A 17,532-nucleotide genomic window follows, 5' to 3' on the forward strand; every position below is an offset into this window, starting at 1 on the left:
TGTGGTTTATGATCCATGAAAATATTGCCAGAGGCTGTCAATCTTAAACAGCCACACAAGCTCAAATTAAGCATGAGATGCCATACATATCAGGCTTATTTGACTAACCACAGGAAGTTGTGGGGGAATGGTAAGTGCATCACCGGTTATCTGCTGTCACCTTCTTGATGGCTTGCCTTGTGTGGTGAGGAGACAGGATGTTTTCTCCACATGAATTATGAAAGCAAAAAAACCCAAATCTCATCCTCTCCTCTCGCCTCCAAGAACTAGTATTACTCAGATGGCCAACACATACTGTACCGCAATAGTCTCCAAACAGAACTAAGGAGCTCTTTGTAATTTCCTTCTATTGCTGGCACTCTGCCTAACACTGAGGGCCTTGAAAAGAAAAGAAAGAAACAGAACAAGACAACACCAAGAAGAAGACGGGCAAGGAGCATCAAATAGTGTACTTCACTGAAGGTTATTGTTAACATTTGAAGCAATTACAGACTTCTGGTGGCATTCAGATCGGCTTAAGAATCTTGACTGGAAAATGAAGGAGGCACTAAATATCTTATTCATATACCAGAAACTAGGTTTTGATGATACCCCCACAAGTCTGATACTTCAGTGAGGCATGTCTTATCTTTAAACTGACTATTCTGCCCATTTATTTCTGTGGAATCCTATACAGGCATGTGCATGAGCGCACTTGAGGGCCAGCGTGGTGTAGTGATTCAGGTGTTGGGATTAGGACCTGGGAAATTCAGGTTCAAATCTCCATTCTGCCTTGGAAACTTGTTGGGTGACCTTGGGCCAGTTACACACTCCCAGCCCTGACCCTGGCTAGTATTTAGATGGGAGAACTTCAAAGAATACTAGGGTTATGATGTGGAGGCAGGCAATGGCAAACCATCTCTGAACCTCTCTTGCCTTGAAAACCCTATGGGGTTGTCCTAAACCAGCTGTTACTTGATGGCAAACCCCCCCCCCCCAAAAAAAACCTTTATCTTAATGAATAAAACAAATCATTCCACCCAGGCTTATAGTAATATGGGAAGAGTCCACTAGCAGACATACTATAACAATATAAAACTGGAAACACAGCCAATGTTGTCTCATTACTAATTTCGTACAGCCTGCTGTTTGAAAGCTTAATTTGTACGCAGAAAGAAACACACAGATGTTGATTCAGGAAAATGTTTGGACGGTCACTCTTCTTTGGCAGCTCGGATAGGTTGGGACAGTTTCAATAACTAGGACTGGCTTGGCAATCTTCCTGAACAGATACAGGTCATCTGTTTTCTTCAAAGTCTTCAAGAAATATTTGATAATGGAATAGCACCCTCCCTATCCTCAGCACAGCATCAGAAGATCAACTGGGAAGTCACACAGCCTCCTAACAATCTCTCCAGATGCAGCAAACTGTGTTCCAACTCCATGGCTGTCTCTGCTTCATACCAGTACAAAACTGAGATTTGGCTTGTAGCTTCCCTTTCTGCCAGGGGTAGGTACGTCTTCTCAAAGAAGACAAACTTTATTCCAATACCTCCTTCACACTGTAGCCTTTCACTTTGACCCACACGATGTTTCTGGGGACCTGTAAAAACATGAGAGGCAGTTTCAGGGGCCATACACACTACAGTGTGTGTGTGTGTGTGTGTGTGTGTGTGTGGCGGGGTTGTCAACGTACAGGTGGTGGCTGCAGATCTCATGGGATTACAACTAATCTCTAGGCGACGGGGATCACTTCGCCTGGAGAAAATTGCCACTTTGGAAAGTGGACTCTATGGCACTGAAGTCCCACCCCTCTCCAAATCTTACCCGCCTCAGGCTCCACCTGATTTAAACCAGTCAATTATGGAAAGGGGGGTTCCTATAGATTTGTTTTGAGTTTTGCAGGCCAGATATGTTTTTGTGCATTGCTGCCTGTTCTTGGCCATGTCAGAAACATAAATAAATGTCAAAGCTTGTGAAAGATGCCTGGGAGAGTCAGGTGGAATGTTGTGAATTTAAATATATATGGTTAAGGAATATATAATTCCCTTGCCCTCATTTCCCACCTTTTTGCTCTATTTTCTTCCTTACTGGCTAAGATTCACCCCCATTCTTTGCCCATCCATCTTTATGCTTGTCCACATATCTCTCCCCCATGCTGACTTTCTTTCATAGTACAGTAGAATACCTCTGAAATCTCACAAGACTGCTTTACTAGGTTGATACCTGCACACATAGTATATGAGAGATATATACTAACCAGTATTACAACTAGAACCTATTATACCAGATGTTCGAATAATTGGGAATAGATTTTACAACATATACACATGCCTGGTTGGGTTTGAACTGTTTGAATTTATTAATGTATTTCTCTAAATGTGTGCAGGCTTAACAAGGGTTTTAATTAACCACTGATGAAGGCCCCATAGGCCATAGGTATGTGGTTACAGTTATCAACCTCAGGAAATGCCATTGTGCTATTTTAATGCTTTTAAACAATTTTAACTTTTACATAGCGCTTCCAATAAATTATACTTTCAGTATTTATACATAGTCTTATATATATTTTCTTTTCACCCAACCTTAGGTACCCAGCTTCTGTTTTTAGGGTGGGTTTTATTCCCCTCCTTTTTTTCTTGCATTTGTTTCATGAGACTTCAGCACAAACTATTTTATGTTTATACCTCTCCCCGATTGTTGTTCCAGAATTTTGTAGGTTTGCATAAACATTGCCCCAATCCTTATCTAGCCCCATCAGGAAGATGTTTTTATCCACATGCTGGGGGCTAGGTTCAAAATAAGATATAAAACACATTAATTGACCATGGTGGAAAAGATGTTCATTGCTTTGATTCTAACTTAGGTGAACTGGGTTTGTCCATCACGGCTTCCAGATGAAACAAAGCCAGATGGAAAATGGCTTTTCTAAATCGCCAGCAGGAGCAGGCAACTTAAGTACCGCAATATATCACTTCTTACTAGGTAATACTGCACAACAATTAGACAAAGTGGAAAGCCACAGGCGGCAATAAGATGCTCCTGCACGCTCCACTAGCTGCTCATAAAATGAACACTTTGAAGTGCACAGGAAAAAAAGCTTTTAAAATTGTGCAAGGTTTCTTTAATCTGGGAAGTGCACTTTGCACAGCCTGGAAATAAAGAATATGCTACCAGAAAGGGAACAGAAGTGTGTTTTTTGTTGTGTTTTATATGGAAATATTCCCTCTATTTATCACCTTTTAGTTTCAGTTAAGTTTGCAACAGAGCGTAATTTGTAATACAGTCTGCAAAACTAGTAAGGATCCGTAATGGTCTCCGCTGGCCGTCAGTTACAGCAAGGACTAATGAATTGCAAGACCACTAAGAGAATGACAGGGGTACAAAGTATTCCAGTTTAATATCCGGTTTTTCTCATTACAGTGTAAACTACCAGAACATATTCTTCACCCTCCCCGCCAAATACTTAGTAACTCTTCGAGAAGCAGTAACCTTGGGAAAGTAAAAACTCCAGCACATATTGGTCTAATGTTTTATTGTTTCAGTTATTTGAACAAACTCTGTTAGCTGGATGGATCTCAAGGTGGCTGACAACATGGGAAAATAATACCAAACAATCAAACAATTCCTAGCATTAATAAATAATAAATAATCTCCTGTGATGATAGCAGGAGCAATAAAATAGAAATAAAATAATGAAATCCATGGCAGCCAATAAACTATAAAAATTCTAAAAGCAGTAAAAATTAAGCTAGATATAAGCAGTGACAATATAAAACACCATTAGGCAGTATATGGGCACAGCAATATAAATTACTTACACGCCAGAGCATTCCGGATAGTATTAAAAAAGCTGCTTAAAACAAACTCAACAGAAAGCCTGGATATATAACACAGTCTTAAACTGGTGCTGAAAATTTAACAAACTTGTACTAGGCAAACAGCCTCTGGGAGGGTATCGTACAAGTCGATGGAGCAGTGGGCTCTGATCTGGAGAACCAGGTTTGATTCCCCACTCTTCCACATGAGTAGTGGACACTAATCTGGTGAACCAGGTTGGTTTTGCCACTCCTACACATAAAACCAGCTAGGTGACCTTGGGCCAGTCACAGTTCTCTCTAAACTCTCTCAGCCTTACCTACATCACAAGGTGTCTGTTGTGGGGAGAAAAAAGAAAGGCAATTGTAAGCCGGTTTGATTCTCCTTAAAAAAGGTACAGAAATTTGGCATAACTTCTTCTTCGAGTTCCACAACACTGGTGCCATTGGGGCAGATTTGCAGATACTGTTTAAGGAATCAATCTTAAAAGCCATGAGGCCATGTAGAATGGAGTCCATTTTTCAGACATGCTGGGTCAAGGCTATTTAGTGTTTTGTAGGTCATCACCGGCAACTTGAACGGAGCCCAGAAGAGAACAGGGAGTCAAAGCAGACAGGAAACCACGGTGCAGCATGCTCCCAATTATGCCCCCCATTTGGAAGGCAACCGGTAATGTTTCGTACTAGTCAGAACTTCCAGATCATGACTGAGGGCAGCCTGACGTGAAATGTATGACTGAAGTTTACCTGCCACATTATAAAGGCATTAATAATTGTCTGTATCTGAGAGAAAAGACTGCCGTTTTCGTTCCCAGTGAAGTGAGCAGAGTACTCAGGGTCACACTTCAATATTTCTTCCCAAGTCTCAAAAACAAGCAATTGCCCCTCGGGGATTGTTACGGCATGGTTGACGTGGCCTATCTATTGGAAACAAGTCCAACATCATGCTTCGGTGCAAAAAGGTAATATACAATATGTTTCTGCGATCCCATGAGTATCTGCTCTTTCTTTTTGCAGGAGCGTCCTGCAAGTTCATTGGATTAGCATCAGTCTTCAATTGATCTCTCTTAATAAACCCAGTGGCTTTTAGCCAGCCCTGCAATCAGATACAAGAACACAGCTTGATACTGATTGGATACAAGCTCATGGAATTTGCATTATGGAGCTAATGAGAACCATTACAAGAGCTATGATATTATATCAAATGTGCTGCTTCTTTAGTCGAACTACTCATAATTAGACTGTGCGTTTCTTGAACTCAATATACAGGTTGAGTATCCCTTATGTGGACATCCAATATCCAGACTGATTTGAAAACCAGATCTTTTGAGCCAGCATGCGGGCCTTACTCACAGGCCCTCAACAGCTCCACTGATAGTTCAATGTACACAAAATTATTACAAATATTGTTTAAAATGACATTCAGGTTATGTGTAGAAAGTATATATAAAACATATATAAAATGAAAATGAATTTCGTGTTTAGACTTGGGTCCCATCCCCAAGATATCTTATGTATATGAAAAAAATCCAAAATATTCCAAAATATGGAATGATCTGAAATACGGACCTCTTCTGGTCCCAAGTAGTCCAGATAAGGGATACTCAGCCTGTACCTAATAAAGTCCCATGTGGAGTTCTTCCCTAGAATTACTGCCTGCCATTCTTCTGGCTGAAACATTAGACATACACAAATCACCTGTCGCATCACTGAGCTAGGGGTCTCCACCCCATTCGTAGTGCTGCCTTTTGCTGAGCCAGACCAATGGACCATCTAGTCCACTACCAACCCTGCTTACTGAAACAACTTTCAAAGGGTTGGTTCCCGACAATTTCCACTAATCCTCTTCCGGATGCAGACTCCCTTGTGTCATTCCTCAGGGTCCCATATCTCCAGGAACAGCATTTTGTGGAGATCAGTGGGCTGCAGTGGGAGGGAGGAGGCAGGGAAGATCCACTCTGCCACAGTAAAATTTAGTACGGCTCCAACCCTAAGTCACAATCAAAGGTCTTTCCAGATCCTCTAACTGGTAAAAGTAGGGATGGAACCTGGACCCAAAGCACATCATATAGCTCATGTTGTAACCAAGAAACCTAACTGGGGAGGGGTCATGGCTCAGTGGTAGAGCATCTGCTTGACATGCAGAAGGTCCCAGGTTCAATCCCCAGCATTTCCAGTTAAAGGGCCTTGACAAGTAGGTGTTGTGAAAGACCTCTCCCTGAGACCCTGGAGAGCTGCTGCCAGTCTGAGTAGGCCATTCTGACTTTGATGGACCAAGGGTCTGATTCCGTATAAGGCAGCTTCTTGTGTTCATGTGTTCATGTGACTGCTTCATTAAATAGTATCATGCTCACTTATTTGGCCTCTGGCCACTTTCACAGGGTGGGTTGTACCCTACCACTCTGCTCAGCTAAGGGCAAAACTTTCTTTCAGCACAAGGGAACTTCCTCTAGAGGGGCTTCCTCTTCTGATAAGGAAGAGTCTTCTCTGCTGCTGAAGGAAGTCTTCTCACTTAGATGAGTACAGTGGAAGGATACAATCCACATAAAAGTCAAGTTTCACGAAGAGCTTTAGCAACCAATTTATTAAAGATGAATTAGGTGCATGTTTTTTTAAAGGATAAAGAGACAATATTATAGCATCATGCTCTCCCAAAGTGCTGTTCCATTTTGGAAACACATCCTTGTGAAAAGTATGTGTACAATGACTGGCAAGGCTTGTCATACAGGCAAATATTCCAAAACATTTTCATTAAGAGGTAGAGGAAAATAGCTGGATCACATGCTAACATTGTCATGATCCTGAGTGAAAAGCAGCTAGTATAATGCACCCAGTGTGCACAATGACCAACCTCAGTAGAATAAGAATAAGAATAAAAATAAGAATAAGAATAAGAATTGGTTTTTATATGCCAATTTTCTCTACCTTTTTTAAGGAGAATCAAACCGGTTTACAATCACCTTCCCTCCCTCTCCCCACAACCGACACCCTGTGAGGCAAATGGGGCTGAGAATGTTCAGAGACAACTGTGACTAGCCCAAGGTCTTCTAGCTGGCTTCATGTGGAGGAGTGGGGAAACCAACCCGGTTCAGCAGATTAGAGTCCACCCCTCTTAACCACTACACCACACTGGCAGATTTTTTTAAAAAAACACCACAAAACATAATTCTGTTCTGTATATTGTTACAAACTTATCAGTGTGATGTAGTGGTTAGATGGTCAGACTAGGATCTGGAAGACCCAGGTTCAAATCCTGCACTGTGCCATGGAAACTTCCTGGTTGACCATGGACCAATCACAGTCTAACCTCCCTCACAGGGTTGTTGTGAGGATAAAAGGAAGGAGAGGAGAATGATGTAAGCTGCTTTGGGTCTTCATTGGGGAGATATAAATGAATAAAAAATGCATGGAAGCGGATATCAATTTTTTTTATTAAAATTCTATCAATTACTATACTAAGGAAAAAGAAAAAAATAGTCTAAAAGGAAGAAAAGCCAAAAAAGTATGGAAAGAAGGAAAAATACAAATGAAATATTAGCAGCTTTAGATATAAAAATACACTAAAAGCAATCCACATGAACCATACAGGTACTTGTATTATCCCACATACTCACCTATGCAGGAGATTTAGAAGTTCTGGAGGGGGAGGACACTTAAATTGGAATATAATGTGTGGGGGAAATGTTGTGCTGGATCCAGACAGCTTTTTCACTCTGTCTCACCTAATTCCCCCCTCCTCATTATAGCCCCCACCCCACATAGCTTTTGCCCATACAGGCCCCATGCCCCTAGCATAGCCTTTTTTGGTAGTTAAAAAGGGCCCCCTCCTCTCTTTCGCACCAGTAAAAAGCTGATTGCACCCAGCTCATTCATTCTCCCCACACCACAGCCGAGATTCAAATTACCTCCTCCTCTCCATGGCCAATATCAGGCATTTGAAGGATCTCATCCAGTTTGGTCATTACTTTGGGGGAAAAGAGAGGGGTCCCTTCACAGCCTGGGGACTAGAGACCCTTCCACTGTCTGAGCATTTGCCCCAGCTACACACAGGCTTTCCTTACCCTGCGCTCCCGTAGCAATGTCTAGAGTCATAACTGGGGGCGTGAGGAGGGCAGTTGCTCCCCCTGTGGTGCGCAAAGAGGGCAGCAGAACTGCCTCTTCTGTAGGCGCCTCTGCGAGAAGCAGTTCTGCCATCCTCTCTGCATGCCACAAAGGTTGGTGGCTGCCACCCCCTGCTACGGCCCTGGCAGTGTCTGGGGTGGTGGTGACACATTCCAGGTGCTCTGGATTGGGCTCCCAGGAGGAGGTGGAGGACAAGTTGGTTTTTAGATGCTGACTTTCTCTACCTTTTTAAAGGAGAATCAAATCGGCTTACAGTCTCCTTCCCTTCCTCTCCCTGCAACAGACACCTTGTGAGGTAGATGGGGCTGAGAGAGTTCAGAGAGAACTGTGACTAGCTCAAGGTTGCCCAGCTGGCTTCCTGTGTAGGAGTGAGGAAAAGAACCCAGTTCCTCAGATTAGAGTCCACTGCTCATATGGAGAAGCGGGGAATCAAACCCAGTTCTCCAGATCAGAGTCCACCGCTCTCAACCCCTACACCACGCTGGCTCCCTACTACCCTACAGGACCATCGTCTCCTGGAGGATTGTAAGGAAAGCTTGCATGCCTGTTTCATTTCAAAATTAATCGATATTTATTCTGAGGCATTTGGTAGTGATGTACACCAAGCTAATTATTATACCACCATTCTAATGGCAAAGTGTGGTTTTAGCTGTTTGCAGCAGTTGGTTTATGTGTCTGTTTGCTGTTTTCATAAGACAAATTGCCTGTGGCCTGTTTCTATGGAAAGGTAATCTTAGCTAAGCTGGGACAGCCAGTGTCCTTGTAAGGCAGTCAGTTAAATCCCAGCATTAGGTTGCAGCTTTGTCCATAGCAAAAACCTGTACACATTCCTGTCTACAATTATGTCCACAGGAAAAACCTGTAAAGAATGGTGGGGGGGTTGGTATTATGCCTGTTAAAGATGCAGAACAGGAAGAGAAGTATCAATTTAGCAGCATTTTCAATTAACTGCCACTGACATCTTGCCTAAAGCAAAACGTGGAGTCAATTTGACTGTCCCTTCATAAGTGAAACATCTGAAAATTTCAAGGAAAGCCAAAAGCAGCTTTCATTAAGACCAGAGACATATTTCATGGGAGTTCCATGTATAACCCTATATTGTCACATGTCCATCACCTACGGTCATATTTAGAACAGATCTGACAGTTTTTCCTCCTCCATTTTATCGTCGCAACAAGTCAGGGTTGCCAGGTCCGTCTTGACCACCGCGGGAGGTTTTTGGGGTGGACCCTGAGGAGGGCGGGGTTTGGGGAGGGGAGGGACTTCAATGCCATAGAGTCCAATTGCCAAAGTGGCCATTTTCTCCAGGTGAACTGATCTCTATCGGATGGAGATCAGTTGTAATAGCAGGAGAATTCCAGCTAGTACCTGGATGTTGTCAACAAGCCTGTGAGGAAGATTGGGTTGAGAGGGTATGACTGGTCCAAAGTCACCCAGCAAGCTTCCATGGAACTTGAACCTGGGCCTCCCAGGCCCGAGTCTAACACTTTAATCACTGCACCTTGCTGGCACGGTTTTGCATTCTTAGTTTAGCTAACAGAATTATAACCAGCCCTGCTTATGAGGTAACTTGGCAGCAGATTGTGGTGGATCATGTTTGATAGCAAATGCTTCAGTTTCCCACAAAATGAGATTCCTTGGGATTTTTTTTTTAAATTAAGAGATGCATCTTCTACTTAGTTTCTGCCAACATAGTATGGAGGTTAAAGAGTTGGACTAGGATCTGGAAATCTCAGGTTTGAATCCCAACTCCGCCATAGAAACTTGTTGGGTGACCTTGGGCCAGTCACTCATTCACAGACTAACCTTACTCACAGGGTTGTTGTGAGGATAAATTGGAGGACAGAAGAAGAATTGGTTTTTATATGCCAACTTTCTCTACCACTTAAGGAAGAATCAAATCAGCTTACAATCACCTTCCCTTCCCCTCCCCATAACAGACCCCCTGTGAGGTAGGTGGGGCTGAGAGAGCTGTGACTAGCCCAAGGTCACTCAGCTGGCCTTATGTGCAGGAGTGGGAAAACCAACCCAGTTCACCAGATTAGCGTCAGCCTCTCATGTGGAGGAGTGGGGAATCAAACCCAGTTCTCCAGATTAGAGTCCACCACTCCAAACAACCACTCTTAACCACTACACCAAGCTGGTTCTCCAGAAGAACGATGTAAGCTGCTCTGGTTATAAATCAATAAATAAAAGGAATCTATTTCATAATAAAAAGGATTAGGTATTCACACCAGAATGACTCATATTTAAAAATGGATGAGGCCAGGCTTCCAAAATACATGTTTATACAAAACAGAAATCTGGTCCTTTCCTTTCTTGCCCCCACCCCCCTGGTTCTCCCAGCCCAGTGAAGATTTTTCAGTAGCACCATACCTTATTGCGTTGTTCGCACTGTCTGGATCTTGTGCTGTCACGGTGCCCACAATTGTCCCAATCTTGGCATTCTCATAAACATCCATCACATAGGAAGGTAAAGTGAATATTGGAGGCTCATCTACGTCGCCAACAATAATCTTCAACATAGTTACATCTTTAAAAGGTCCTAAGTGTGAGAAGCGGAAATCGAGGTGGGTATTTGCTCCTTCTATATTAAGAGTATAGGATTTCTTTTTTTCATAGTTGAGTGGCTGTGGGAAGAAAAGAAATCTAGCATTACCGTTCTGAGTTTGGGCTTAATGATCTACAAAATGCATTATTTCTCTACCTTATTTTGCAACTTTAGGTGGGCTTGCTAACTGCAGGGTTGTTTACATCAAAAGGACTGCTGAGATAGCCAGCGTGATATAGCGGTTAAGAGCGGCAGAGTCTAATCTGGTAAACCAGGTTGGTTTCCCCACTCCTACACATGAAGCCAGCTGGGTGACCTTGGGCTAGTCACAGTTCTCTCAGCACTCTTTCAGCCCCACCTACCTCACAAGGTGCCTCTTGTGGGGAGAGGAAAGGAAGGAGATTGTAAGCTGGTTTGATTCTCATTAAAAGGTAGAGAAAATCAGCATATAAAAACTTTTCTTCTTTTCAACTTTTCTTCTTCTGAGCCTGTGAGCTGGGGCCTAGACTTACACCCAAAGTCCATCCTTGATAGCATTATGCACCTAGCCCATCCTATCCCTGGACATCAAAAGCCACTTCGAGTAATGGGGGAAAGAGCTTTGCGGGAGACTCCCCTCCTTCCCAGACTTGAGTTTTGACAAATCACCAGGGGAAAGGAATTCCAGAGCTGAGGGGAGCATCAAGAATTCCACTGTGTCACCCCTGCAGACCTGCCTTGATTCACAGATGTTGATCAAGGCAATTCCTGCTCAGCCTTAAAAGCCATGAGGGTATGTAGAATGGAGACAGTTTTTCAGACATGCCGGGTCAAGGCTATTTAGGGTTTTGTAGGTCATCACTAGTGCCTTGAACTGAGCCCAGGAGGTGACAGGGAGCCAGAGCAGACAGGAAAACATGGTGCAGCGTGCTCCCAATTATGCACCCCATTTGGAAGGCAACCTGTAGCGTTTCGTACTAGTCGGCACTTGCAGATCATTGTGTGTGTGTTAAGTGCCGTCAAGTCGCTTCTGACTCATGGTGACCCTATGAATCAATGTCCTATCTTTGACAGACTTGCTCAGGTCTTGCAAATTGAGGGCTGTGACTTCCTTTATTGAGTCAATCCATGTCTTGTTGGGTCTTCCTCTTTTCCTGCTGCCCTCAACCTTTCCTAGCATGACTGTCTTCTCTAGTGACTCTTGCCTTCTCATAATGTGACCAAAATACAATAGCCTCAGTTTAGTCATTTTAGCTTCTAGGGTCAGTTCAGGCTTGATTTGATCTAGAACCCACTGATTTGTCTTTTTGGCAGTGCAGGGTATCCATAACACTCTCCTCCAACACCACATTTCAAAGGAATCTACTTTCTTCCTGTCAGCTGTCTTCATTGTCCAGTTTTCACACCCATACATAGTAATAGGGAATACAATGGCATGAACAAACCTGATCTTGGTGGCCAGTGACACATTCTTACACTTCAGAATCTTTTCTAGCTCCTTCATGGCTGCCCTTCCCAGTATCAAACTCCTTCTGATTTCTTGGCTGCAGTCTCCCTTTTGGTTGATGATGGAGCCAAGGAATAGAAAGTCTTCAACAATTTCAATTTCCTCATTGTCAACCTTAAAGTTGTGTAATTCTCCTGTAGTCATTACCAATGCCTGAAATGCATTACAGCAGTTTAGCCTCGCTGTTATAAAGGCATGAATAACTGTCTGCAGCTGAGAGAAAAGACTGCTGCTTTCTTTCCCAGTGAAGCTGGAAACAGCACTCCAGGATGCATTTCGATATTACTTGGCAAGTCTTAAAAATCAGTTAATCCACCCTTGGGTATTGCTACAGCACAGTTGACATGGCCCTCACTCTAAACCCTGTCTTTTCAAAAGACAGCAACAACAGGGCATCTCTTCTCGGACTTGCAACCCAACAGGCTCTGCAATCCCCCTGATGGTACCACCCTATGAAGGCTGCCGCTCTAAGGAGTCAAGATGGCTTTCCCCTTTATTCGCACAGCAATGCTCTAAGTGAGCTTATGACGAAAGGTAATGACTGGCCCAAAGTCACTCATGGCATGATCAACCCACTACCTTAATTTAAGTCCCTCCTCCTTTCATTTCAAACTGTATATGACTAGGGTTGTACATAACGATATACCCAAACAGAAAATAAATCTAGCTGTTTTAGTAATTTTTAGGTTTCAGGTTTACTGAACACCAAAACCTGGGATTCTGCCTGAAGCAGAATAGGAGATTCTTGAAAAAACTGAATAATAATTCTGCTTTTTCGGGTTCAGCTATTCACCCTTGATCAGATGCACGGCTCTGTGCTTCCATTTTTCTATCTTTTCCTGACTGATTTTGTTAGGGCCCCATAGTTGGGGCCCTTTTGAGGTAAGGGCCATGTAATTGGCACCAACTTGGTCTGACCAACCATCAGAGATCAGTTCACCAACTTGGTCTGACCAATCATCCAACCAAACATCCTTCCTCCATCACCATTCATTGGGTTAATTTGGATAAAGCATAAGGGTTGTTTAAAAGATGGGTCTCACCAGTCCCATCCAGAGGGATATACCCTCCAACCAAAAAGAGCTGGTATCAACAGCTGCTCACACCTCCAGGCTTCTGAAGGAGACTTCCTCACCCACGTGGATGAGCAATCTCCTTCAGACAGCCCCTATGGTCAAGAATTTGGCTAGCTCTGACATCACCCCCCCCCGGGGAAAACTTGCTCTCAAACTGAAGGTTGCCCTGAGTAGAGGCTTCATTTCCTTACACTGTGACCATCTCTTCAAATCAGATTTTTGATTACCATAATAAAGGTCTCTTCACAGAATGTAATTTGCCACCAAATGAAATGTTTTCTGTGCCACATTTTTCTTGCATTTAAGCCTTTTCCCTCAGTTTGGAAGCAAATTTGAATGGATATCATGCTATGCACCCCAGATATGAACAGAGCCCCAGACTTTGAGGCGCCAGCCAGTCAATCGGCTCTTTCTACCAGTCCTCAGCAATGCTGAACTTCTGAACCTGAAAGCCCAGAAATAAGCAGAATATCAATATTTACCAGTATGGGAATTTGGCTTATTTTGGGTTCACTGAAAAAAATAGGCCCCAATAAACCCGAACCCAAAATTTACTGAGTTGTTGTTGTTGTTGTTGTTGTTTACACAACCCTATATATGACTCTTGGAATCAATGAACTGTCTGGATTTATGGTAATAAATGTGAAATGGCACCATGTTATTCAACTGTCTGCGTGTATGTTTCAAAACAACATAACGGTGGACCTCTTTGTAGGTGCAGAACAAGCAAATGTATTTATTTTGAAATTAAGGAATATTAGAGGATACTGGTTATAGTAGTTTGTAGGGAAATGATATATTTTTGAATAAACTGAATATGCATCAAATTCTAATTCTTACAGTTGTTCATCATGCATATGTGTGTGTGTGTGTGTGTGTGATTGTTACCTTTACTGAGCCTGCCAACGGACTGGGCCCAATAAATGAAAAGATTTATTCTGAGGCAAAACAGGGCATTTTAAAAAGCTCCAATTATCTGAAAAATGGGAAAGACTCCTGAAACTTCTATTTAATACAGGCGCCACCAACAATACTACTTCAATCCAATATATATTAAAAGCAAATTACTCTTGAACGGGTAGATCTCTTCGGTATACAACTGGGAAGACTAAACCAACTATTTTTAGTGATGTGTAGGTCAGAGCATTAATAAGTGAAATTTGACTCAAACAATAAATATCCATTATTTATAGACATGGTAGATGTTTTGTAACTGGGTAGAATTTTTCCTGACATTCAGGAATGGTTGGGAATTATTGTGGCACCTCACAGTCATGTTTAATTTTCCCTGGCAATGAGAGAGAGATTGGCAGTGAGAGGTAAGAAGACTCATCAGATATGTGCCTGACAGGGGTAGCCAACCAGGAGAGTTTAACCAGCTTCCTGGCAAACAGGGCCATTCATTTATTTAGGACACTTCTATGCCACTTCTTTGGAGTTCTGCTCTAGGTGGCTTACAATTACAACCATGTCACAATATTAAAGCAAGCCATTCAAAACAAGCCATTGGACAAGCAGCATAAAAACTTCCCATAAGCCAAAAGCAGAGCATTAAAAAGCTGATAAGATAAAAGCCCTACGTAAAAGCCTGGGTAATAAAGATGTGTTTTGGCATGGCGCCTAAAGTAAAGTAGGGGGCAAGCATATCTCGAGGGGGAGGGTGTTCTAAAGGTGAGGTGCCACCACAGAAAATGCCCTGTCACAACCTGCCTCACCCATGAAGGCAGGGGCACAGAGACCAGGGCTGGAGGGGCAGCTCTTAGCTGGTGAGCTGGATAGTATGGGAGAAGAAAACTATGCAATGTGTTTTCACTTTCTGCAAATTATCGTGCCATTTCACTGAGTTTGGACCCTATACAAACATGGCTCCACTTTACTTGAGCAACGGTGATCTTTGGGCTGCAGCCATGAACACATGAAGCTGCCTTATACTGAATCAGATCCTTGGTCCATCAAAGTCAGTATTGTCTACTCAGACCAGCAGCGGCTCTCCAGGGTCTCAGGCAGAGGTCTGTCACATCACCTACTTGCCTAGTCCCCTTAACTGGAGATGCCGGGGATTGAACCTGGGACCTTCTGCATGCCAAGCAGATGCTCTACCACTGAGCCACGGCCCCTCCCCCATCAGCCATTACCAGCCTGACTGGACCAAAGGCAAAGAGGGAGGTGTAGGGGATAATCCAAACCCCAGCTAAGGTCCAGACTGTGGGCTGAACTCAAATATGAAACTCAGAGAATGTCTGCGAATTAATAATGCTTTATTGCATGAGTCTCATTTGCACAAATGGGAGAGATAGGCAGTGCTGACCTGTGGGGCAGCAACTGGACACACACTCTCTTTAACTGCCACAAATACCAACAGTTATATAGACATGTAGACAAGATTCTAGTTCTCATAAAGGGTTACAAAATACTGGTAGGAAAACATCTCAGCTTTCCCTCTTACCCCTCTACCCAAGCCAAGTTATTCAGTTCCTGCTGGTCAAGGACAGAATGTCATGCTGACTCTCCTTGGCTGTACGGTTGCCAACCTCCAGGTATTAGCTGGAGATCTCCTGATATTACAATTGATCTCCAGCTGATAGAGATCAGTTCACCTGGACAAAATGGCTGCTTTGGCAATTGCCCTCTATGGCATTGAAGTCCCTCCCCTCTCCAAACCCTGCCCTCCTCAGGCTCTGCCCCCAAAACCTCCTGCCAGTGGCAAAGTGGAACCTGGCAACCCTCCTTGGCTATTTTGTATTACCCTTGAGAGGAGGAAACCCGCTTCCTTCAACATGTTTCCAGCTGTTGTTCCTGTACAAAGATTTCTGCACAGAGTTCAAGCAATGCCTGCTGTTATTCTGTATTAAATTCAAAAGCAATGCTAAGCTTCTAACTGAAACTTTGGTTCATTGGCTTAGGTAGGCCTCAGACTATGCTCAATTCCACAATTCCTCTTCAGGGGAATAGAACCAGAAATTTGGCCTTGGGCTATATTTGCTCCTCCCTATGACAGAAACCTGCCTGCAGCATGGGAAAAAATTTGCATGTGCTAGTTAGGTTTGCCAGCTCCGGGTTGGGAAATACATAGAGATTTCTGGGGCATTGCCTGAGGAGGGCAGGGTTTGGGGAGGAACTGCAATGCCATAGAGTCCAATTGCCAAAGTGGTCATTTTCTCCAGGTGAACTGATCTCTATCAGCTGGAGATCAGTTGTAATAGCAGGAGATCTCCAGCTAGTACCTGGAGGTTGGCAACTCTAATTCTAGTAGGTAGGTCTAAAGAGATGAGGAACAAGAGGCAGAGGCTCCTCTCTCAGCCAGTGCCAACAAGCCCACCTCCCCTGCAGTCTGGGATGGATACAGAATGAAGCATGAGGTTCCCTCTCCATGAGAAAACACATGTACTTAAGACATGAGAGATGATGAAGGATGAGGTCATATTTCTATGAAATAGAAAACTGGACATTCAGGATCTGGTATATCACATCTTTATTGTGCTTCATGGCAATGCAGCCATGATGGGACATGATACAAAACATGAAAATTATCCCACAACTCTTATATAGAGCTTCAATATGGAATCCTCAGGTTGACAAGAGTATTGACCTCCCCTTGTGTCAGTTTTTACGGTGAATAACAGGAACCCCAAGATGTGTAGCTAAAGTAAGTTTAAGGTTAGAATTAGGCCAAGGTTATATTGAAAGCTAAAGCATGGCTACAAGCCTTCAAACATTGAGTAAAAGTCATATTTTCAACTGAGAAGGATGGCCTGATCTACAAACTAAACAAAGACCAGTTTTGCTCTTGTTGGATGCAAGAAATAGACAAGAAAGTATTAATTATTGGCCTATCTAAGGATACCTTATTAGGTATGGGGGAAAGTCAATTTATATTAACCATCAAGAACTATATTAAAAATTAGATTACTTCAGCTTTATTATGTGTGCTAGGAGAGTATGCTCCACCCAATTTTTAGGTATCCTTCCATCTTTGCGAACTCCAGTTTATTTAAGCAATTTAATAGTCCCTTGTTGTGTGTGTGTTAAGTGCCATGGCGACCCTATGAATGAAAGTCCTCCAGAATGTCCTATCTTTGACAGCCTTGTTCAGATCTTGCAAATTGAGGGCTGTGGCTTCCTTTATTGAGTCAGTCCAACTCTTGTTGGGTCTTCCTCTTTTCCTGCCACCCTGAACTTTTCATAGTATGACGGTCTTTTCCAGTGAAGTCCCTTGTTACCGTAGGGCATTCATGCTTGCTTGCTTGCTTGCTTGAATGTCACCCCTTCAGCAGTGTTAAATGAAAGATATGGCAATTTACCTTATTCAGATAGGCTTTGTCCCTGTGATCTGAAGAGAGTGGATTCATTACCCCATATGATGATGGAATGCCCACAATATAATTCCTATCACAATCAATGGATTAGCCCTATGTTAATCAAATTACCTGCCACCCTAACAAAAGATAAAACAGTCTCCTTTTTGATGGAGGATAAAGACCGTAGAACAACATTGGTGGT

At 43.0% G+C, this 17,532-nt stretch overlaps 1 protein-coding gene across 1 annotated transcript in view; it reads right to left on the reverse strand.

Moving 5' to 3' along the window:
- The window catches only part of CDH18 (cadherin 18), a 222,992-nt gene that overhangs the window by 40,849 nt on the left and 164,611 nt on the right, over positions 1 to 17,532 (reverse strand). Inside the window, exon 6 of the mRNA XM_056854114.1 lies at positions 10,296 to 10,549. Within this exon, the coding sequence (XP_056710092.1) occupies positions 10,296 to 10,549 (254 nt within the window). The remainder of the gene's footprint in view (positions 1 to 10,295; positions 10,550 to 17,532) is intronic.

This window comes from Euleptes europaea, chromosome 8 (genome assembly GCF_029931775.1).
Source record: "Euleptes europaea isolate rEulEur1 chromosome 8, rEulEur1.hap1, whole genome shotgun sequence".
Taxonomy (NCBI): domain Eukaryota; kingdom Metazoa; phylum Chordata; class Lepidosauria; order Squamata; family Sphaerodactylidae; genus Euleptes; species Euleptes europaea.